Source organism: Aspergillus steynii (genome assembly GCF_002849105.1).
Source record: "Aspergillus steynii IBT 23096 chromosome Unknown P170scaffold_9, whole genome shotgun sequence".
Lineage (NCBI taxonomy): Eukaryota > Fungi > Ascomycota > Eurotiomycetes > Eurotiales > Aspergillaceae > Aspergillus > Aspergillus steynii.
Window position 1 is genome coordinate 998,569 of NW_020194406.1, and position 22,825 is coordinate 1,021,393.

Sequence of the window (22,825 nt, forward strand, 5' to 3'; positions counted from 1 at the left end):
TTTCTTTTATTGTCTGTCAAGGGATTCCTGGGCTGGCGGTTTCAACTGCTTTGAAGTAAGTTTCGAGTAAACGGCGGAACCCCTTTCGGCTAATAGTAAACACGACTAAATTTTCATTCATTATTATTTTTCCTTCTCGCATTGTTGACTTCCGGGAGAGATCGAGTCCATTTGATAATGACCGAGAAATACAATCGAACCCAGTGCGAGGGATTTTAGTATTGGGAGTAAAGTCAAAGGCCCGCGATGACTGGAGTGGCGACCGAACAGGCCATTCGGGGCGCTTTCTGGGCCGCGTCTGGATCGAAATCAAGTATATGGACGCAGTGGAGCCCCTCCTGGGCGCTCGCAGCAGCTGGACCGAATAACAATGGGCCAATAAACCAATAACCCTCAACTGATCGCCCTGCAGCAAATCTCGTCCGGGTCGCGTCCCCCTCCATTACTACTGGCGCATGTGAGCTGCGTGTTTTATCCCAGCAAGTCCTGCGTCTTCTACGGGCTTTCATTCCTGTGCTTCCTTTGGTCAGATTTTTCCCTCGGTCACGCGAATTTTCTTTGATCCTCCCTCAATGGAGCTCTATCGCTTCCTTATCTAGCCAGTTACACGACGCGTTTCGCTGCCTCCCCGGAGATAATGCCTTGACATTTTAGATCCATTCGATTGGGAATCGCAAAAGGATCGTCGATATCGTTGATTTCCCATCATGCTGGCCTCTCTGCTTCGTCCCAAAAAACGTCGAGTCTACGCCGAACGCTCGCCCTTCTCCTCCCCGTACACCCCCCGAGAGTCGCCCTGGCCTTTTCTCCAGCGGAATCCTGACGACGAAGGAAGATACAATGGCGATGGCGGAAGGATATATGACGAATCGGAAGATGCTGGACCTCGCGACGAGGACGAAGAAACTGAGGAAGAGGAAGATGGTCCTATCGAAACCACCCCTCTCCTGCCGATCTTTTCGGCCTCGCACCTAGGTATCGTTGCACATTCTTGAACGCGGGACGATGGGAACGAGATAAGCTGATTGCCCATACCTAGATACGCTGCCCGTTTATGATGTCACACATGCCATTCGATCGCTGATTATCGCTCGCTGCGAAACCACGTTGTCCTGGGATCAATTGCGCTCGCCTCAGATCTCCCAATTCCTCGTCAAGCCGATCCAACAAAAGATTCAAGCCTACCACTTCTCCCGGGCTACGTTGTACGCCCTGATGACGAACTGCCTGCAGTTCACCAAAGAAATCCAACTCAATCCCGGAAACAGTGGCGCCAGCCAGACCAGAGCTATTGTGAGCGAACTTCTAGCCATCAAGCTTCTCAGGGAGTATGACACGCGAGAGTTGATCGATGCTTTATCGTATGAGTTCTACCCGCTCCAGGGTCTTTCTTCCACCGGGACGGAGAGCTCCCATCGGGCCCAAGGCTGGCAGGCCTCTCAGGCCAGTAAGCGGCTCGCTGGAGCTGCCCGAATCTCTTGTCTCGAGATAGCCATCCGTGCCCAAGCCAAGCGACTACTATCCCACCCGCTTGTTGTACAGCAGCTGGAAGCGATATGGGCAGGAACAGTGGTCTTCCACTCTGCAGCCGACCATCTTCATCGATCCGCGGCTCAAGCTCGCCCTAATGGAACCGTAAATAACAATACCTTTGCGACCCAATCGAGCCCCAAGGGGTCGGAGTTACGGCGCTCGGTGACGCTCTATGACCCAAGGGATGCTTCTTTGTTCAAGCTGTCCAGATTGCGGGTACCTCGGTACAGACAGTTCCTGTCAACCTTGTCCTTCGCCGTGTTGCTGGTTTTGTTCCTTGCCGTTTTGCAAGAACGACGCGTGGACATCACAGCTCTGGAAGTTCTGTTCTGGTTCTGGAGTGCAGGCTTCTTGCTGGATGAAGTCGTGGGCTTCAACGAACAAGGATTCAGCCTGTATTTGATGAGCTTTTGGAATCTGTTCGATCTGGGGATTCTGTTTCTCTTATTTTGCTACTACTGCTTACGTCTCTATGGAGTTTTCCTCCCATATACCCGCGCACCTGCAGTCGCAAACCAGGCCTACGACATCCTGGCGGCAAATGCTGTGCTTTTATTCCCTCGACTTTTTTCGATTTTAGATCACTACCGTTACTTCTCCCAACTGCTCATCGCCTTCAGAATAATGGCCTCCGACTTGGTGGCTGTATTCTTCCTGGTCATCGTTGCATGCAGTGGCTTTTTCGTTGCTTTCACCTTGTCTTTCGGCAGCGGGGAGGTCCATTCGCCCGGGTCTGTCGCATATGCGTTGTTCCAGATGCTCATGGGTTTCACCCCAACGGCTTGGAGTCTCTGGGAGGAATACAACGTTTTGGGAAAGACTATACTAACAATCTTCCTTTTCATCTGTCATTTTGTCGTTGTCACCATTCTCATTACCGTTCTTACCAATTCGTTCATGGGGATCGTGCAAAATGCCAACCAGGAACACCAGTTCTTGTTTGCCGTCAATACGATCTCCATGGTCAAATCGGATGCTCTTTTCTCCTACGTGGCACCGGCCAATATTTTCGCCTGGCTGATCGCGCCTCTACGTTACTTGATGCCTTTCCGGGAGTTTGTGCGGATAAACCGCACCATCATCAAGGTCACCCATCTGCCCATTCTCTTTACCATCTGTTTCTACGAGAAGGTCATTCTTAGCTCCAAAGTCTTTGACTCGACAGATCTTATTGATCCGCACGCCTCCGAAGGCCGTGAGCGCTCTCGACCTTCCCGTCAAGGTCGCTTCAGGGCTTTCAGCTCCCAGGCTGCTCGACTTGTGCGAGAGCCATCCGTTGCAACTTATCAGAAAGACCGTGCTTTGGACGAGGTCTTCCGACGGGTATCGCACGAGGGGACAGCTCGAAACCCTGCCAGGAGATACAACCAGAGGACAAGCACCAATCTTGTCAATACCTGGATGCAAGACATGGGTTCTGAGCCGGTCAATCCGCCCGACGAGCAAGATTCCGACGAAGTGAGCAGACTGGAAAGAATGCCTCGGAGATTTCAGCATCCATTCAAGAGGAGACTCACCCGGAGTTTGCGCAACTTTACGGAGTCCAACCGATCGGCTATATCAAACCCCGAAGAGCAGGCCGGACGCGTGGTGTCTTCTCCTGCTACACCTCGCCATACTCGGGAATTTTTGACCCCCAACAGGAAGAGGCAACTCTCGCGGCATACTGGCATGGAAGGTGATGACGAACTCACCAGCGACGACAACGGCTGGGTTGATGAGCAGCAATCCAATGATGATCGTACAATATCTCAGGACAATGATTCTCAAACCGAGGGTGTAAGCCCCGGAAAAACAACGCCGAAGTTCTACAGCTCTCGACCGTCCACGGCCCGCATGAAGTCATGGAAAACGAGCCCAAATCGACGCGCCAGACATCATACCCGGAATTACTCGGTCGCCACTATCCTGTACAACCCCGTGAGCAACGACGGAGAGGCCAGTGTCTCGTCTATCCCCATCAGACCCAGGGCTAAGACCCCGGAGGGCGAAGTCGCAGCCGTTTCAAATTCCGTTGACCGATGGACCCCCAGACGGCACAGCATGGACACTGGTCGGAGTCGAATCGCCACCATGGCCCGGTCTAACCCCATGTCTGTTCCAGACTTTGGCAGTGTCTTGGTTCCCAACGCCGAGCGGAGACAGCGTCATCGCCCGTCTATCTTGGATGGGTTGGGATCGGATTTGGGAGACAACAAGGCGATTGCGAATGGTTTCGTTGGAGGGGTGCCTTCCAGCTTGACGACCCAGATGGTCTACGCAACCGGTGGCATCCGCCGCGCAGAGAGTTCCAACAGCAGTCAGGACTTGCTCAGCAAGCTCGTGCTCGCTCGCATGAACAACATCGAAGAGGGATTCCGAGAAGTCATCAAGGAAGTCAAGGACATGCGACGTGAAGGGACCAGCCGAAGTCAAAGTCGTCCTGATGAGCTGCGGGTAAACCAACGAGAGAAAAAGAGGCGAGGGGATAAGAAGGACGCAAAGAAGAAGACCAATGGTTCTCGGGGCAGCAATGTCAGCAACGATGAAAAGTCAGAGGTGCCATCTGGAGACTCACAGCAGCGTGATACACAGTTTGGCCTGGAGGAGTAGGTATCGAATTTCCCTAATTTTGCGTGTATGGTGCAGCTGTCTGATTATGTATACTGATTTTGTCTTCTAATTGTTTTCATGGCGATTTTTCTATGTTGTTTGCACATAAAACATTTGGGTGGCTGTTTCATCGATACAGTTCGCTATTGATACCCTTGATGTTTGTTTAAGCAGGTTGTTTTCGCCAGAGTCTAGATTTCTTGGTCAATTAATTAGTACATATTTATTTCCATAATGAAGCATTAGTCTCAATAATTGTCGGGGATTTCCCATTATTGTATAGCTTATTGCTTGTCATGTGAACAGGCCTACGTGGCCCTCCTCCGTAGTTCTTCGAGAAGTCTTCATCGATTTCGGAATTCTTCCCTCCCTTCTATCGATGAATGAAACGATTCCTTTCAGCCTAGCTACATAGTAACTGTCCATCGACAACAACAAGTCACGTGCACCAATCTGACCTTCTTGGCGTGTCGACGTCACGGAATCCGATCATCACCTCCGAACCCTCGGCCAGACCAACGCTACGATCCAACGAACAAATCTCATCCACAGGGACCGACTACCAGTCCTCCCATCATCACCAAGATGGCCTCTTCCTCCAAACCCCCGAGCTTCCTGCTCTAGTAAGTTACCTCCTCCAATCCCTAGATTTCCAACAGCACGAAAAAAGACCAACACCTTCTCAACAGCTCATGTATAGCCCACCGCACCACCATCCTGGCCGAACACTCCGCCCCAGGATCCTCCAGCACGTCCGCCTCGTCCCTCGCCTCCATCATCCTCCCCAAGATCAGCCACGACCGGCCCCAAAAGCTCACCTTCACCCATGAGCGCCTCTTCGTGCACTACATCGCCGACTCGCCCACGGGCTCCTCACCCGACGAGTCGGCCTCCACCAGCACCGAGCCCACCTCCTACGCGCCCCTCAGCTACATCGTCGTCGCGACGGCCGAACAAGGCCGCCGGATCCCCTTCGCCTACCTCCTCGAAATGAAGCGCAAGTTCCTCGCCGCCTACTCGCCCTCGAATACCGATTTCGCCTCCCTCCCCGCCTACGGCTGCGCCGCGTTCAACACCGAACTGCGCGCCCTCATCCATACCTATAATACCGCCCCGCCGGCGGACTCGCTGGCGTCGGCGCGCAAGGAAATCGACAGCGTGCGCGACATCATGACGGAGAATATTGAGCGGGTGCTGGAGCGCGGGGAGCGCATCGATCTGCTCGTCGATAAGACGGACCGGTTGGGTGGCAATGCGCATGATTTCCGGATGCGGAGCCGTGGGCTGCGACGGCGCATGTGGTGGAAGAATATCAAGTTGATGGTCCTCCTGGTTGTGGTGGTTATCTTCCTGCTCTACCTGTTTATCGGGATGGGGTGTGGATTGCCGGCTTGGGGGAAGTGTGTCGGTCAGAGCGAGTGAATGGAGTGAAATCTGCGGCCTTGCCGTGTCCATTACTGTCCAAGTGTCTATGTCTAGGGGGCTTGGAGCGTGGTGTCTGACTGGCTGAGCAGAGGCATTGGTCTGGCTTTTCCGATCTTATTTGATGTTTTATTAGCATGGTCGCTTGATGATCTGATCTGTCTTTATTATCTTCTCCTTGAGATTAATGGTGGGCTTTCGTTTGTATTTTTGAAGTTGAGCACCACTCGTTTATTATGATATCACTCAAACGATTTATTTGAAGTCGCAATTCAAGTTAGTTGACGAATGTATAATGGCCGATTACATATTACCTGTAGCTTCAATGCTGATACTGATAGCACATAGACGGCATTACAGACATGGATCCAACATGCAGTACATAATCGACATTAAACCCCAATGACCCACTACGCAGATCAGCTTGAGAGTTTTACTTAAACCCAAGACATAGAAGAAAATCCTGATAATAAATTATATTCAAGAAGCTAACTAATTGACCCTAAATCTAAACAAGCAGAATGTATCTCACTCTCAAACTCGCAGCTTCCTTGCGTTAGCATCAGTGCGAGTCTGCAAGCGAGGCAGAATGATCTGGTTTTACCAGATCTCTGCGGGTTCCTTATGCGCCAGTCGTTTACCTCTTCAACCACTGAGTGAGATTGACGAGGAGATAATTTGGCGGGATTGAAATGAGGAAAGGGGTTGTAGGGTAGGATTGTTAGTTGTAAGGTAGGGTAGATGCTGTGGTGTTGCTGGAGTTGCTAGCAGGGTGATTTCATCTTTATCAGGTATCCTTCAGGACTGAAGCCATAATCCTGGTTCGCAACATGAAGCGAAGGCTAGGATGAGCTCTCCAAAGTAGAGACATTCATTCGGATGTAAGCCAGTCGGTGAAGCTTGAGCTTGGTGAAAACTTTTGGTGGAGTTCCAATGAGATTTGGCCATTGAAGTCTTTGCAAACAGGAGACTTGATGTCCTGTTGAGACTTCATTATTAGCTGCAAGCCAAAGCCTTGAACAGACATTCACCCATGGAAGTTTCCATTTCGAATGCAGCTTTTTGACCGACTGCACGGGGAGAATGCGGAAGAGAGATCACAGGCACAAGAGAAGCGTACCAGACATTGTGCGTCACATGACCTCACTAGGGCTTATCTCCCGATGATTGGCCAACACGTAGCTTGTCATGGACCCATAAAGGCGCATCTGACCGCCTGGCAGAATGGCTGCCAAGTCTCGAGTTCTGCCTCTTGACAGGGGCTCTCATTGGTGAGAGCAGGAAGGCGGTAGGAATTCGGTACATCAAAGATCGTCCCATCGCGAGGCGCATCGCGAGTCACCATATCCACATCCACGCGGTGCTTTCAGGAACAAGTGAATTAACGTGACCTCACTCTTGGATACATGAGCTTATCTGTCTGTGAAGTGCTCTACTTGTCATACTCATGTCAAATATGTTGAAGGAATAATAATCGAGGACCACCCCCACCGCGCAAAATGTCGAACGACGATTATTACTGGCTTCAAAGCTACTTGCAATCAGATCCCATCCAGAATGCCTTGAGATATGGAGATTCGGCGATGCCATCCGTTCAGGGATACCCCGCGTCCCAATACCAACCTCCACGGGCTCCAGTACCATCTCAGCAATATGAGTCTCCATATTCTCAATCTCAATTCCAACCTGCGCCTCCTGCTCAATCGTCACTTGAATCTTACCCCCAACCTCATTCTCAGCCATATTCTCAGCCTTCAGCTCAAACCCCATTTCAATCTCCTCTTCCTCATTCTCACCCCTACTCTCAACCCCGAGATCCGCCCCCAGTTCAACCTGAGAGTTATGTCAGACCGAGCAACATTATGATGCGCCAAATCTCCAGCAGTTCAACTGCTCCTCCAGCGCATCCAACGCCAAGTTCCTCCGCGATGCCTCCTAGACCAGCACAAACAGCAGCAGGCAATTCCCAGAATCCTATTCTCCTGGATTCCAACACCCCAGAACCTGCACTTCCGAGCAAGACCCCGGGTCATGATGGCCACGATGCAAAGCGGCGTCGCATAACCGAACCAAGCACCTCAGCACCCGTTTCTGTTCCCCCGGGCCTCTACATACCGCCTAATTATAAGGCAACAACTCCGGGTGGTATGCCAAGCTACCAGAAGTTTTCGACGTACAACTACACGCCCCGAGATCCTGGGAATAAGGCGGGAATAAAATATCGCGGGGACATTGTCAAGCCTTTGAACCCGGCCGAAGCTGCTAAGAAATTGACGTACGATCCGTCTACCATTGCCAGAGACGTGTTGATCGCGGCTGGACGTCACCCGACCGAGAAAGCGCTCAACCATCATCTCCTCCGCCTTCGCGATATTTTCCCTCGGCTGGACATTTCATCGGATCTGGAGACCTTCCGTTGGGACCTGGTCGACGAGGCCGCCGAACGCGCCACGAGTGCACGTGACCCGGTCCAGACGAGCGCGCCCCCCGCGAAGCCCAGCGTGATCCCGCCCGCCGCTCGGCAGCCGGTGGTGCCTGTCAACAAACCCACCGCCCAGCCTCTGCCGCCTCCGAAACCAGCTGCGGTGCCTGCGTCTTCCGGCCAAAGCGACGCCCAGCAACGGGAAAAAATCCGCCAGCTTTCCGCTCAGATTCAAGTTATACCTTCGCCGCCCCCACCCCCACCCCAACAACGCCGTACACCGCAGAAGACCCCACAGCCTCCTCCGCCCAAACCGCAGGCCACGCCTCAGGTCACGCCTCAGGCGCAACCAAAGGCTCCGTCGCAATCGCCGGCAAAATCAGTGACCCCAACCGTGCAAATACCGTCGGTGAAAATGCCAGGCAAGAGGCCCCCGGGAAGACCCCCTGGCAGCACCAACAAGGTCCAGAAGGTCCAAAAGCTCCAGGTGGCCGTCCCTCCCCCCAAAGTCAATTACCAGGTGTATGCGTGCGGTTGGGAGCACTGCAAGTCTCAGCTGCACAACCTGGACATGCTGAAAAAGCACGTCTACAAGAGTCATGTCACCTACAGCATCACTTGCTCGTGGGATGGCTGCACATCGAAGCAGCCCCAGCCGGCTGCAGAACTCTACAAGCATATCAAGAAAAGCCACATTGACCCCATTGCTTGGGAATTAGGCGATGGACCGTCAGTACCAGGAACGGGTGAGAAATCATCTAGATGATCTGCTGTTCGATTGCATGATTTTGTTTATTTTCCTTGATATGAGATGAATTGTTAATCATTGATTTTGCATTGTCTATGACACAGGAGATACTAGTCCCACCGCTAGTCCCGGTCCTTTTGGCATCCCAGCGCCTAACCAACCTCAAGGCGAAGATTCCCTTATATTCCCAGCCAGCTACCCCTCGATCCGCGCGTTCAATCGAGTCCATGGAAATACGTCGCAGTATGACAAGGCGCGGGAGATTATGAAGGCCGTGCAGAGACTCAAGGACCAGATTGGCGTTGGCATGGACCCTGGTGGATGTCAGCTGGCGACACCCGCCCGCAATGAAAGAGTGAGCGCGGAAGAAGAATACTACGAAGTGATACCTGGTGGATGAGGCATGTGTGTGAACATCTGCATTTGTGAGCTGTGGGCCATTGCGTTCTATCAGCCTCGTCTCTCGCATTAGATCGGAGTGCTCCAAGGAATTGGCGTTCGGGCATCGACATCAAGCGAACATTTGTTGTGCATTTTCTTTCCATCTTTGCATTTTCGTTCCCATCATGTACTTTACTACACTTTTCAAGCCACACACAGCTTTCTTGGCCACTCACTAGCCCGTGGTTAATGAAAAATAATGGAATTTCTCATCCCAATATCATACATACACCAACCAACCAACCAGTCGGTAATCACTCGCAACCCCTCCAACAATCCGAATTATAAAAGCAGGGGGTATCCATCCACATCAATGCCAGGTATCTTGTTCTTCATCACGCCCGCAACCCCATCACAAGTATGAAGTATGTATGTGCTTTGATTTATTTCTCCTTCCCGCTCGACACGCCGCCGTCTGTCGACGAGGCAGTCGCAGTCGCAGTCTTCTTGCTTTTGCCAGAGCCCGCAGGGAGGCTGTCGTCTTTGGAGTTGACTTCGAGGAAATGGTACAGGACGATCATCATCATGGCGCAGGAGCCGAGGAAGACGGCGAGACGGTGGAGATCGTCGTCGGAGATCATTTTGGATGATGTGGGAGGGAGAGAGGGAAATGGTGTTATTCGTGAATTCAAATCGGACTCTTTCCTGCGATGAGGTTTCCCGGATGAGAGGGCGCAGGTAGATAGGTGGATAGATAGAACGATGATAACTGAGAAGCCACGTTAGCTCGCTCGTCACAGCCGGCAGCTGGAACGAACCACCAAAGAAGCCCGAATTCACTCACCTGTTATTACTGAAAGGATTGACGCTCGACAATTAAATCCCAGCACCTCAGGACCAGGAGGGTAGGATAGTACAGGATAGATAGACAGACAGAGAAGGAAGAGGAACGGGGTTAAGGCAGCGCGGCGACGGAGATCCCGCGGCGGCCAAAGAGACACCTAAGGCGGAAAGCGTCGACACCTGAGCCTGAAGGCACCCAATCCGACGCGGGCGGCGCAACGGGCGAAACTTTAATTCTACGCGTAACGTCGAGGGAATTCGGGGGAGCGTTGATTTGGTGCTTTGGATATGCTCAGGGTGCTGGGATATCCGTTGGTCCTTTGTGTTTTCCTATTGGGAGGTGTTCTTGGGCTGGTGGAATCCAATCCGGGCAGGCAGTCTGGGGGACCGACCGGATCAGAGGCCGTATGCATCGGGCATCAATTGTAGGGATTACCCTTGTAGATGGGATCGATAGTTTCTTCCGTTTCTGGACGAGTGATGGACTGGGAGATCTTGCTATTTTGCAGAGACTTCAAGTTGTCTGTGGTGTAGGAACAGGACGATGAGAATTTGTAAGGTACCATTGATTAACAATTCATCAAGGCTTGTTCAAAAGGGAAAAATGTCTCACTCCAGTCTCATTATAGTACGATGCTTTATACCCCAGACCCTGGAAAGCTGGTGGTTACCTCTGTTCGCTCATGCAGAATGCGCTGTCAGAGCGTTGGTCTCACAACGGCTTCGAGATCGATAGCTTTACGAATCGCGATGAATCGCCCTTCTTGGCTCCACTTTGACAGGCTAACGGACCGTCCGGTGGATCCGCACCATGATTGGTGATGACTCGAGGGACTTGAGTCTGGACGAGGGACGAATCCTCATCCCAACGGTCGGTCGAAGGCAATTCAGCCAATTGATCCAATTATGTTTTTATGAAGCCAAAAGGCTGCATAAGTGGCCAATGGGACGTGCTTAGTTAATCCTTAATCCACCGACACCTCAGAAACCAGGCAGCCCGCGGGAGTCCCTTTGCTTGATTTGCATGCGCTGCCTTTCTTTTCTCTGCTCTGCGGCGCATCGACTTCTTCCTCGTCATTGAGGATCCTTCGCTATTCGTCTGTCTGCTGTCATTTCTCCTTCGACCGGGCGTTGTCTGTGCCCCCGATCGTTTTCTTTTTTCCCTTTCCCTGCTGGCCCGTCGTGCTCCACCGGTATCCCCGCCTCGCCCACGCCAATCTTGATCAATCTACCCACTCCCTGCACAGTTTCCGACTGTCCTTTTTTAAAATCGCTTCCCCTCCTCCTTGTTTTCCGCTCTCTTCCCGAGTTTCAGTCTATTCCTCGAGATATATGGGTGGCCTGGTCTGAATCCGAACAACTCACCGTCTCTGATAGTCCGTCAAGATGAACGAGCCATTTAACCCCCCTCAGAACGCTTCCGCAACCGCAACCGCCGTCCCTAAAGGCGCTGGACCTTCGCTCTTGGCCTGCCTCCTTTGCCGACACAAACATCTCAAATGTGATGGAAAAACTCCCATCTGTGGCCGATGCCTGGCCACCGGCTCGGAATGCCAATACACCCCTTCCCGTCGTGGTTATAAGGGCCCGTCGAAGAAACGCCGGGCCAATCCCTCGTCCCCCGACCAGCTGGCCGCAGACCTCGCCTTCGATCCCCAAAACGTTGGCTTGATCAATGTCCCTACCGACTGGAGTCTCCAGGCCAGTCTACAGTATTTGCCGCCGCCGCCTCCCACCACTCTGCCCTCAACCTCGTCGGGAAGCGACATCTTAACCACGAACTCCTCCGAATCGTCGCAGCCGGTCCGATTAGACCCTCTCACGCCCGACTCGTCAACTCCCATTGGCAATGATGGCTACCTCATCGATATATATTACACCTTCTTCCATCCTTCGCACCCGATCCTTCCGCCCCTGCGTCTATTCCAGAAATCCTACATCCCGCCCTTCCTCCAGCATGTGATCAAGTTCGTTGGTTCTCATTTCACCCAGGCCACCTCTAGTGAGCCGTATCGACCTACCGTGAAGACGACCGTCATGGAACAAGACGGCACCGTCGAAAAGTTACAGGCGCTAGTGATTCTGGCTATTGTGCTTCATTCGCGCAATGAGCGGGGTGAGGCCGGAGAATGTCTCGCCATGGCGGTTGACCTCGCCTTCGAGCTGGGGCTGCACACCGAAAGTTATGCGGCTAGAATGGGTGAAGGGGATCCCGTGCGGGAGGAGAGCTTGAGACGAACTTGGTGGGAGTTGTTCATCATCGAGGGCATGTTGACTGCCCTCGGCGTGCAGCAGACTTTCCGCACGAGCTTAGTGCCCCCGGAGGTGCCGCTCCCTTGCGAGGAGCGAATCTACCAAGATGGCTTGGTCCCGCCTCCACCCCCGACAATCGCGCAGTTCGATGATCGGGTATTTGCCGACGAGGAGCGGGACTTCTCGTCCTTCACATACCGTCTGGAGGCCGTCCGTATTCTCGGACGAGTGGTGGCCATTCAAGACATGGTCGAGGGCCAGCAGGACCACGTCGAGGCCATCGACGCGCGCATCACCAGTTGGTTCCACCATCTGCCCGAAACCAAGGCCGAGCTGCTGCGGCCGGACGGCACGGTGGACGAGATGATGTTCCAGGCGACGATGATCGTCAATGGCGCCGCCATCTACCTGCACTTCCCGCGCTCCGACCTGCTCTCGTCGCCCGCCGTCGCCGCCGAGGTCATCTGCGGCCACACCGGACCGTGTAGTATCCCGGCCTTCTCGCACCACGCCCACGCCATGAAGGCCGTCAAGGCCTCCAGCGAGATCTCTTCGCTGGCGTCGATCCGCATGCCCGTCCTCAAGCACACCCCGTTCTTCATCTGTGCCCTCGTCATGAGCTCCATCGTGCAGCTGGCTGCCTGCTCCGTCAAGGCCGGACAGATGCCCGACCCCAGTCGGGACCGACTCACCCTGACGATCGGCGTCTTCAAGACGCTCGGCCGCACCTGGGCCATCTCGCAGGCCATCATGCGACAGATCAAGGCCGTGGCTCGCGACGTCATGGATCTCGGATTGCGTCCGACCATCGACCAGATCGACCTGACAACTGTCCTTGACAACAACGGTCGATTCTGGATGCCTTAGAAGCGAAAATAACCCACCAGACAGACAGAAACAAGAACAAAAACAAATTCAAAAATTGCATTTCATCATATGGACTGGGATGGGCTAATTCCACTTTATTTCGGTTTTTTATATTGCTTTTCTCATTTTCTTTTCGATCTATCTACTGCATTTACATGCCTTAAGTGTTGATATGTTATGTTATGACATGATATCCGACTCTCATTGATCTTGACTTGATCTTGATACTAACTATCTAACACTATAATGATACCCTTATTCACCCGCATGCTACTGTTGAGATGTGCTACTTGAGTGGGTGAAGTCTTGCATATGAAAAGAAAGACGCTAGTTAGCTCTTAGTTACTTTTTTCTATTTTATACATGCATTTGAAAGGTTCGATTGGTTAATCCGCGTCCTCGTCTAGAAAGTCAAGTAAATAATCGAATGGTAATTGAAGGCTTAGACCGACACATCTGCTGCCCAAAAAAGAAAAGAAAAACAAGAAAGCCAAAAGAACATAGCTCGTTCTATCACAACACATCCATGTATAAGGTTAACTTATAAACCTTTCCCGAAAGACGCGGCCAGGGGCACGTGGTGACTGGTCGATTTTCCGGTCCAGTTAAGACAGGACATGTCAGCTCCTATCAAATATCCCTGTTCTCAAAGGAAATAAAACCTCCCTATATAAAATTCGTCATGTCTTTACCTATGATATAACCGCCATCCCACATATAGAACTGATTCATTGAGATCGACTTGTTTGGGAAGTATTCTGGACCTGCAACAGCACCAATATACCTGTAGTCGGAATTTGCAACTATGCCAGCGAATCAAGCACCTATAATCCAGAAAACTCCCTAAAATGCCTATCCTCCCGAAGAACCTCCCAAAGAGGCTCATGCAACGACAAAACAACCTCAATCCCACCATCCCCATCGGCCCCTTCCTTCCTCTTCGCCGGCAAAAAATAAGCCAGCCCATCAACCGACGAATCCCCGGTGAAAGGCGGCCAAGCTCTATCCGGCCCAATGCCTTTGCCCTGCGTATCCGTGTCGAAACAAACACCATAGAAATCCAGCTTATTCCACTGGCTGACGATGAAGCTGTTCGGGGAGAACATGCGCGCTCGGAGCTGGATTTGGCGCTTGTCGGGCTGCGCTAGAACCCAGTTCAGAGTGTTCTGTTGGTCGGTGGGGGTTCGTGAGAGAAGGGTGGTTTGGATTTGTTGTGCTGCTTGGGGGAGCGCGGAGTGGGAGAGATCGTTCAGCGGTAAGGTGATGTAGGGCTCTGACACGGCGTTGGGGAAGTATCGGTGGGGAAGGGCTAGGCGGGTGGAGGATCGCCAGTCGAGGGAGGTGAGGAGGTCGGCGGTTTCAGTCGAGGTCGAGGTGGTAGAAGCATCGTTAGTTGTGTCTGAGGCCGGGGTGGTTTTATTCCGGAGATAGGCTCGTGCGCGCTGGACACTCAGCCAGAGGTGTGCGGAGAGGGCTGAGAAGGTGGAAACCCACTGCCCCTGGGCTTGGGAGTTGGTTGCGGCGTTCTTCAAGGCTCGGAGCTCGCCGCTGCTGAAATGTAGCAGTTTGCCGGTGACGGGCTTGTCTGATTTGAACGAGTCCGCTGTTGGTTCTTGTTCTTGTCGATCAACATGGTAATCCAACGGGTTGAACCTCAGCGCTTCTTTTGATTCCTGCGGGCTCAACGCTCGATCTGACAAGTAGGGTGTGATGCATGGCAGATGCTCCGGCTGCGCAGATGTAGCCGTTCCAGTTCGCAATCCACGATAAACATCCGCCAGATCCTCGACGAGCTGAAGAAAGCCACGCGCGTCACATAGAGTGTGATTCACACGCACGCCCAATGCAACAGAACCACACGCAAATCGAGTGTGCTGGATACTCAGGACAGGCTCGTGTGGAAAACCGTCCGGTGTGCTATTGAATTCCGGCAGCAGCGCATTTCCTTGTCCGGGCATATGTTCTGGGGCGAGTTGCGCGACATGCTGAGGGAACGAGGCATCGCATGTAGCGCTATTTAACTGGGTACCTTCGCCTAAGCGGTGGATTTCAGGACTCCCATTCTCGGGGTTAATGTGTACTCGACCTGTCAGGTGGGGGTAGAAGTCGAGGAGTCGGGAAAGGGCAGTGTGTAGAAGGTCGAATGAAATGAGAGGGTGGGTGGTATTATTAGGGATGCTAATATCGCTCTGAGGAGGCTGTCTCCATACAAAGACGACCGCGATTGTGGCAAAGGCCGGTAGCAGGTGGTCGAAAGGGCCGAGAAGAAAGGGACATGGCACCTGTTCAAGGCGGCTTTTGTCTGCGCAGTGCACTTTGTGCGTGGCGTGGATTGTTACTGGAGAGCCAGATGACATGGCGTGCTGAGATGAAGAGAATCTAAAAAATGAAAGGGGGGACGCAAAAAAGAAGAAACCAATTACAATTAGTAGAGAGAAGAGAAATATGAAGAGGGAAGGCAGCCAGATAACCAGATGCGTCTTTGATAGAGGCTAAAGTGGGGCTCAACTGTAGCACGTGCTTAGTGTACCCTAGGTGTTGTATAGGCCGACTTCGATTCTAGAAATCGAGGATGCCCTATAGGATACGCATAATTGTATTTAAAAAATGTCTTCCTTGGAGTTGGAAATGTTTATATTAATGGTAGAGATAGTCCCCGCGCACATACTATTGAAGTGAATACAATCTTAGTGTAATGTCTAAATATATAGTGTAGTGTTAATAGCCACAAAAGGATTGGCAATAGAGACGGGTTATAGCTCTTTTAGTGTGGCTTTATGGAAGGATGTGGGTGTCATTATGATTTGATAATTTTGATGATTTATACACTAATTACTAGGGCATTTTATATTAGACTGCCGGAATTTACGGCTTCGTAGGACACAAGTAATACTTGATGCGCCGCTGTTTCGTGTTCCAGGGAACTTTTTATGAATCCCTGTAACCCATTCTCGCCTTCTGAAAATGGCTAGCTCTTGATTATTTGTCAACGGACTCTGGATTGCAGGTTTCAGCTGGCTGCCTTCAAATTGTAATGTCTTAGCGCCTGGTTAGCACAGCCTTCTTCTCCACCAGAATCCTCCCGTATAAAGTTTCCAAAAGGATGAGTGTACGACCCCAGCTTTCCACCATCCGTTGCCAATGTTTCCTGATACCTTTTATGATGAGAAATGTTGGAACCTCCTACTATGTTGCTGGTAGATTCCGATTATTTCATAGCTTGTTTTGTTACGCATGTTATGTGACCTTGCCTATATATTTAAGGACATCTTCATTGTAAATAGCTGCTCAGGGATCTCAGAGACCTTGATTTGTTTATTTTACTTATTTTGATTATTAATGTAACCATTCATTCTTTCTTTCCTTCCATTGCCTTTCACAATAGGCAATGAGTCCTCTACTCATTCAAACAGGCGATGCATTCTTTCCTTATTAACATTATTACCTTCACCTATTTCGGCTGATGTCTATATCATTATAACTTATTTTAGAAGCTGTGATATGATTGTCCCTGCCGCGAGAGGCAATTTGCTCGAGGAGTAGTGATATGAGCAGGTTTCGAAGGATTTTTTTAGGTATTTTTTGGAGAGATAATAATCCCTGCTTGCTTTATTCGCCCTGAAGGAGGCGTGTTAGAACCTCCTACCATATTCCTAGTAGATTTCGGATGTCTCATGGCTCGTTCCGCTACGCTTGTCATGTGACCTTGCCTATATAACCAAGGTCATCTTTGCTGCAGATAGTTGCTCAGAGATCTCAGACATCTCAGTTCATTTATTTCATCCATTGCCTTTACGAGAAGAGACTCCGTTCTCCGAATTGACACGGTCATGGCATCCGGGTGCCAATATTCCAGCGTGAACAATCCGCCGGAATCTGACGAGCATCACGAACAATATGAACTAGAACAAGCAATTGAATCTTGGCAGAGAGCTCGAATCTCGGGAGTCGACGATTCAGAAGACCCCGGGACCACTACTCCAGCGATCCAGCCCGCGTACGGTGATGGCCCCGCTGAGATTCCACAACATCCAGATGCCTCAAACACTTCCACTGCAGAGTCTACAAGGCTCAAGGATGGCCACAAGCCACTGTCCGTGAAACGAAAGAACCCCTTCGACTCGGGAGGATCTTGGGTATGGGAGATTGCAAGCGAAACAGTCAGCATTGTTTGCCTTGCGCTTCTGATCGTTTTCCTTGTGTGGGTGGACGGATCTTCATACACTAAATGGCAATATCATATATCTCCCAACTCCATCGTCTCCATAATGGCCACCATCGCCAGGGCCGCTTTACTCGTTCCGGTCTCCGCTTGCATTGGTCAGCTCAAGTGGGTTCACAGCAGCACTTCAAGGGAGCTTTATCGGCTGCAAACGCTCGATGAAGCAAGTCGAGGTCCTTGGGGGTCGTTGGGCTTGCTCGTGACGACTAAACCGAGCTTAGCATCCGTAGGGTCTATTCTCATGGTTCTAGCCCTTGCAATCGACCCCTTTGCGCAGCAGATTCTGAGCTTTCCACTGCGGGAAGTTCCCGACCTGTCGATCATTTCCTACATCCCAAGAACACAAGAGTACAAGATGGAACATGCGTCGCCGATGTATCTGGGAGATAAGAAGCAGAAGATAGCTTTCTCACTCTCCCTTTCTACACAGTTGGCTATCCTGAAGGGTGCTTTTCAGGAAGGCGGCGGTGTCCAGCCGTCGTGCCCTACTGGAAACTGCACATTCCCCAACTTCTTCACGATGGGCTTTTGCAGCAAATGTGAAGATGTTTCGAATCAAGCTAATCAGTCATGTCCAACATACAAGGGGAGCGAGAATGAATTAGGTTTAGGTACGTGGCGTGAGTGCTCATACGAAGCACCATATGGCTTTAAATTCTATTCTGGACAGATGACCTCGTCCTTAGGAGGTTTTAATGCGTTTAATCGTCGCCCAACCTGGATTCCTATGACGAATGTCGACCCTTTAGAGAGACGAATTTCACTTAAGCCCGCATTAGGAATCGAAACGCCGCTTCTACAATTTTTTGCCGCAAATTATACCTTTCCAACAATTTACACATCAGAAAATGACACTTTACCCGAAGTCCCCCCTGAAATGACATTGTGTGTGCTTTATGTTTGTGAGAAAAAATATACCCAGAACAGAGTCACCCGGAACCAATACTCTTACAATGTCTCGAAACATCAACAGCTGGTATGGAGGAATGGTAGTACCGGATATCTCTTTACTTCGGTCGAAGGGGAACATACTCTTTCTCGTGACCCTACTTATATTTCCGATCCAAGAATACTTCACATTTCAGTTATGCTAGCGTTTATGCTAGCTCCTCCGAACCCACTCAACAATAGCATTCAACTCAACCTCATGAACGAGGGACGCGAGAACATCAACAAAACCTTCGCCTCGATAGCAACCAGCCTCTCAGATAACATCCGCTTTTCGAATAAGAAGGTGGATCATGTCAACGGAACGACATACCATGTGGAGACTTACATCCACGTGCGATGGCAATGGGTGATTCTCCCCTTGATCACGACAGCAGGATCAGGCCTGTTACTTGCCATCACAGCCTTGGCCAGCAGAAAACAAGATCTTGTGCTGTGGAAAAGCTCCATCCTGCCTCTAGTCATGGGCCAGCTGCACACGAATCCAGAACGGGACGCGAATTGCTTTCGAGACGTTGACGAGACGAGGCGCTTTGCCAAGGACGTGAAGGTCGTCGTGGCTCAAAACGATGAATCTATCATATTTACAGAGCAATAGAAAACCTGGCAATTGTGAGAATGACGCAGAAAGTGGGTCTTTTGGTCTGAGAGATAATGAGGGGAGTTGATACTGGAAGATGGTAGAGTTTTTCGATCTCGGCCGTTACACTTTGAAACATTCTAGCGATGTAGTTCTCTACTTCCTCGGACTATATTGATATGATAGTGAACTGCAAAGCTGCAACCAAGAGACAATTTAAGTACAAAATGATATCGGCACGGAGTATATATGCCGTTCTTCGCGTTCCTTACCACTCTTTCTCATTCCTTTGCTTTCTTCTTTCTCTTCTTTTTCTTCTGTCTTTCTTTTTTCCTATCTTCTTTTTTTCTTTTCTTTTTCATTTTTTTTTTTTTTCTCTTGTTCCTTTTTCTTTTTTCTCTCTTCTTTCTCTTCTTTAATTTCATTTCATTTCTATTCTAAGATACCTTATTGAACGAGGATTATTGCGTAGACTCAAAGAGGTCCCGTCGTTGCCCATGTAAGATAGCGACGAAGGGCTAATGCTTGTTTATCTAGAACGACCTTGATGGATTGAATGATAGATCAAACACGAAGTAATCGAATCAACGAGACACATGATCTAGTATACCCTTCAATTCATTGATCCTTATATCCCTGATGTAGCCACTTTATCGCAACCAGTAGCTATGCAGGTAGGCACCTCTGAAAAAAATAAACACCCGCTATAAGAATCAAACCCGTAGCCTCTGGTTGCTCGGAAGAGGACCCCCAACCTCTCTCATAAATAGAGACCTTCTTCGTGACGTTCTACCAGTACGCCACGGCAAGCAAGCCTTTAGATGTAAATGTACGGTACCTCCGTCTGGTGCTCGGAATCAAAAGTTCACCCCACATGGCCGGCGACACCGCAGTCATCCGGTAGAGGACAACCGGCGCTAATAGAAGCACCTTTCTGGGCAAAAATGACACCGTATGGGGCTTAAACGAAAAGGCACATAGTCTTAATATCACTATGCTACTGACGCCCAATATTAGGAGAATGATAACCTTTGGTCTCTCCGGGAACTACGGAGTAGCACATTGGTTCATTTATTCCCGGTGTAACGCAAACAATTCTAGTGATGCAACCTCATTCATTCCTTATTCCACCCTGGACTTGGCTTCTCCTTTTATAGAATAGTGCCATGCACGTTGAGAACAAACAAGGCTGAGAAGATTCATACAACAAGCAACTCTCTTTGGGCCTCAGCCTCACCAGTTTCTGTGTCCGCTACTATTCAACTTCATGCGATAATCCTTATGATTTTCACCTCAGACCATGGCAAAAGGTCGCAAGAATACAAGGACAGATCCCTGGAAGTTTATCTCTTCTGCATGGCCATCACAGGTGAAGTATTTCCAAGTGGCCAAAGACCCATCGAACGAAACCAGCAAGGAAGAGAATCGATCGAGTGTCGGTCGATCAGCCTTATCACGAGTTTCGCTCCTGGTGCCCAAGAAACTACGCCACGAAAACTATGAAGCAGGTCGAGAGTGGACCAGGGGCACATTGCTTTGGACTTATGGCGTGGGCGCAATTCTGGTTCTCAATATTATCGTGACGGTGATCGCGAGCACCATCGGCGAACCATCCGAGAGCGGGTTTATGGCTACGAGTATCTATCGCGGAAGTTGCTCGGTATCGAGTCATTGGACTACGGGAATCCACGCGTTTATCAATATCCTTAGCACGCTATTACTCGCTGGTAGCAACTACACGATGCAGTGTCTAGCAGCCCCTTCGCGAGCGGATATCGATAGCGCTCATCAGAGACGCCGGTGGTTGGATATTGGTGTCTTCAACATACGAAACTTGTCGGTGATGAGCAAAAGGCAAAGGGTGCTATGGGGGTTGCTACTGCTCAGCTCGACGCCAATTCATATGATGTGAGTGAGTCCAAGTACACACATGAATAGGTACTTCTACCACCGGTTGCTTGCGGTCTAACTTCTCAGATATAACTCGGTAGTCTTCTCCACGGTCGCGGCGTTGGATTACGCCACGGTCCTAATTCCAGACAACTTGTCCGATGAACCTCTAACGACGAATAAACCCAATTTCGCGACCCGCTTCTTTGATGCTGTCGGTACCAGCGCCATTGATATCCACGCTGAGATCCTCAACGGCACTTATAAAGAAGTGAGCGGACAGGAATGCTTGGAAACATACAACATCGAGTTCAATACAAATCTAGGCACCCTCCTTGCCGTCAGTGACCACCGGAACTTCCATAATACAACAGTTCTTTTAGGCAAGATCTATAATCGTGTCAAACACGCGACGAAGGGAAGGCCGTTCGTGGCCTCATCGTTGTACGGGATAATTCAGTATACAGACGATCCCCAGGAATACATCGACGCAGGCCGGTTCAGCATAAAAGGGTTACATTTTGAGTACCAACCGTGGAAGGTGACTGTGCCAAATCCTGCAGTGCCGGAGCAGGAGACGTCGTTTGAGTTAGAGCACGAGTGGAATTATGACAAAATATTCTTCCCATTAGCTTCACAAGACTGGATCTCCGACGTCTCCACGCTCTATGGCTTCTTGATCACCTACAATCCGGACAAAGAGGCACTCAATGAATATCTGAGTACTCCTGAAAACTGGAAAAATGATACGTGGGCCACAAACACCACGCTCCAACTAGGCAACGATTCAATATCTGGTGTTCAAATGAGCCAAAATATCGATATGGATGACTCGTTTGGATATGTACCCGTAATGCGGTGTATGATCAAGAAAAGGGAATCACTTTGCCAATTGACATTCAGTCCTCTGATTGCTACTGTTGTGATTATATCCATTCTGATCAAAGTAGTCTGTATGTTTTTAACTGCTCGCACCAAACGGAAAGACATCCTATTAACTGTCGGCGATGCTATTTCTTCCTTTCTAGCGAATCCGGACACGACAACTCAGGATGGGAGACACCGATCTGATCTACATGATGAATGGCGAGCAGCTTCTATTCTCTCAAGCCCTGGTCAACACGATGGCTACTCCTCGTCTGGTTCTGAGAATGCCCCTGGTTTGCCAACAAATGACCGGTCTTCGGAAGACGATGAAATAAACGGCTTTTCCTCGGCAGAAGAAGATTCATTGAGCGCTGTGGAGTTGTCTCAGGGCAGGAAAAAACGGTGGTATCAGGCTGTCAGCGGTAAACGATGGACAGGCATCATTATCTTGTGAGCCATCTCTCTTGGATTATAACCCCCTACGCTAATCCGCCCGTGTTACTCTCAGCTTCATATTCTGCGAAGCATTCTCGATATGGATGGTCCGTCTAGCATACAAGTTTCGCAGTATAGACGGCAGTTTCTCGGCCGCCTGGAAGATAGGTTTTGGAAAATTCGACGGCCGAAATCTCATTGCAAGTCCCGGGATCTCCCAGAACACTATATCACTCCTCCTACTCGCCAACACACCCCAGGTCGTCCTGTCCATCCTTTACTTCCTATACAACAGTCTCTTAACCACCATGGCAGCCGCCGCAGAATACAACAACTACGCTCTCCAACGAAAACCCCTCCGAGTCTCCTGGCCGAAAGGCCACCAGCGATCAACCTACTACCTCAGTCTCCCCTACCGCTATAGTCTCCCGCTGCTGGTAACATCCGCAGCACTGCACTGGCTTCTCTCGCAGAGTATCTTCTTCGTCAACGTGGCCGCCTACGACGTGCACGAGAAGCCCGTTGCTGGGGAGTCCATCAAAGGTTGCGGCTTCGCGCCTCTTCCGATGATGGTTATTCTCCTGGTCTCGGTTCTCGGGGCCATAGCGCTGTTAGTGCTAAGTTTCCGTTCATTCAAGTCCCCGATGCCGCTGGCTGTTCGAAGAAGTGCTTCGATTAGCGCAGCATGTCATCCTCCACGCGATGACTGCGATTCCGCTTTAAAACCGGTCATGTGGGGTGAACTGGTGAGTCCTGATACCGGACGGAGATGTCGTACGTTTACGTCGAAGGACGTGGGTCATGTATCTCGATGATGGGTTT

General features: G+C 50.5%; 9 protein-coding genes across 9 annotated transcripts; 6 read left to right on the forward strand and 3 right to left on the reverse strand.

Moving 5' to 3' along the window:
* The first annotated feature begins 368 nt into the window (after nt 1-368).
* Nucleotides 369-4,363, forward strand: P170DRAFT_440724 (ion transporter). Its single transcript, XM_024850143.1, has 2 exons — nt 369-971; nt 1,036-4,363. The coding sequence occupies exons 1-2, from the start codon at nt 708-710 to the stop codon at nt 4,123-4,125; spliced, it is 3,354 nt and encodes a 1,117-aa protein (XP_024699745.1). The 5' UTR covers nt 369-707; the 3' UTR covers nt 4,126-4,363.
* Nucleotides 4,364-4,485: 122 nt separating this feature from the next.
* On the forward strand, nt 4,486-5,843 carry P170DRAFT_440725 (synaptobrevin family protein). The gene is made up of 2 exons (XM_024850144.1): nt 4,486-4,748; nt 4,815-5,843. Exons 1-2 carry the CDS (start codon nt 4,711-4,713, stop codon nt 5,545-5,547), a joined length of 771 nt encoding a protein of 256 aa, XP_024699746.1. The 5' UTR covers nt 4,486-4,710; the 3' UTR covers nt 5,548-5,843.
* A 1,058-nt stretch (nt 5,844-6,901) lies between these two features.
* Nucleotides 6,902-9,260, forward strand: P170DRAFT_468126 (putative C2H2 finger domain protein). Its single transcript, XM_024852533.1, has 2 exons — nt 6,902-8,715; nt 8,822-9,260. The coding sequence occupies exons 1-2, from the start codon at nt 7,047-7,049 to the stop codon at nt 9,115-9,117; spliced, it is 1,965 nt and encodes a 654-aa protein (XP_024699747.1). The 5' UTR covers nt 6,902-7,046; the 3' UTR covers nt 9,118-9,260.
* P170DRAFT_440728 (dolichyl-diphosphooligosaccharide--protein glycosyltransferase subunit 4) lies at nt 9,255-10,117 on the reverse strand. Its single transcript, XM_024850145.1, has 2 exons — nt 9,943-10,117; nt 9,255-9,867 (listed from the first exon to the last, which is right to left on the reverse strand). Exon 2 carries the CDS (start codon nt 9,737-9,739, stop codon nt 9,542-9,544), a length of 198 nt encoding a protein of 65 aa, XP_024699748.1. The 5' UTR covers nt 9,740-9,867; nt 9,943-10,117; the 3' UTR covers nt 9,255-9,541.
* A 42-nt stretch (nt 10,118-10,159) lies between these two features.
* Nucleotides 10,160-10,476, reverse strand: P170DRAFT_440729 (uncharacterized protein). The gene has a single exon (XM_024850146.1). It carries the CDS (start codon nt 10,352-10,354, stop codon nt 10,178-10,180), a length of 177 nt encoding a protein of 58 aa, XP_024699749.1. The 5' UTR covers nt 10,355-10,476; the 3' UTR covers nt 10,160-10,177.
* Nucleotides 10,477-10,980: 504 nt separating this feature from the next.
* Nucleotides 10,981-13,437, forward strand: P170DRAFT_440730 (Zn(II)2Cys6 transcription factor). Its single transcript, XM_024850147.1, has one exon. It carries the CDS (start codon nt 11,328-11,330, stop codon nt 13,059-13,061), a length of 1,734 nt encoding a protein of 577 aa, XP_024699750.1. The 5' UTR covers nt 10,981-11,327; the 3' UTR covers nt 13,062-13,437.
* A 93-nt stretch (nt 13,438-13,530) lies between these two features.
* P170DRAFT_440731 (uncharacterized protein) lies at nt 13,531-15,481 on the reverse strand. The gene has a single exon (XM_024850148.1). The coding sequence runs from the start codon at nt 15,416-15,418 to the stop codon at nt 13,886-13,888; it is 1,533 nt and encodes a 510-aa protein (XP_024699751.1). The 5' UTR covers nt 15,419-15,481; the 3' UTR covers nt 13,531-13,885.
* Nucleotides 15,482-16,891: 1,410 nt separating this feature from the next.
* On the forward strand, nt 16,892-18,829 carry P170DRAFT_513631 (DUF3176 domain-containing protein; the record flags this gene model as incomplete). The annotated part of the gene is made up of 2 exons (XM_024855131.1): nt 16,892-17,894; nt 18,390-18,829. 2 exons carry the CDS (start codon nt 16,892-16,894, stop codon nt 18,827-18,829), a joined length of 1,443 nt encoding a protein of 480 aa, XP_024699752.1.
* Nucleotides 18,830-20,081: 1,252 nt separating this feature from the next.
* On the forward strand, nt 20,082-22,823 carry P170DRAFT_417088 (uncharacterized protein). The gene is made up of 4 exons (XM_024847158.1): nt 20,082-20,719; nt 20,789-21,838; nt 21,938-22,018; nt 22,077-22,823. The coding sequence occupies exons 1-4, from the start codon at nt 20,112-20,114 to the stop codon at nt 22,816-22,818; spliced, it is 2,481 nt and encodes an 826-aa protein (XP_024699753.1). The 5' UTR covers nt 20,082-20,111; the 3' UTR covers nt 22,819-22,823.
* Nucleotides 22,824-22,825: the final 2 nt, after the last annotated feature.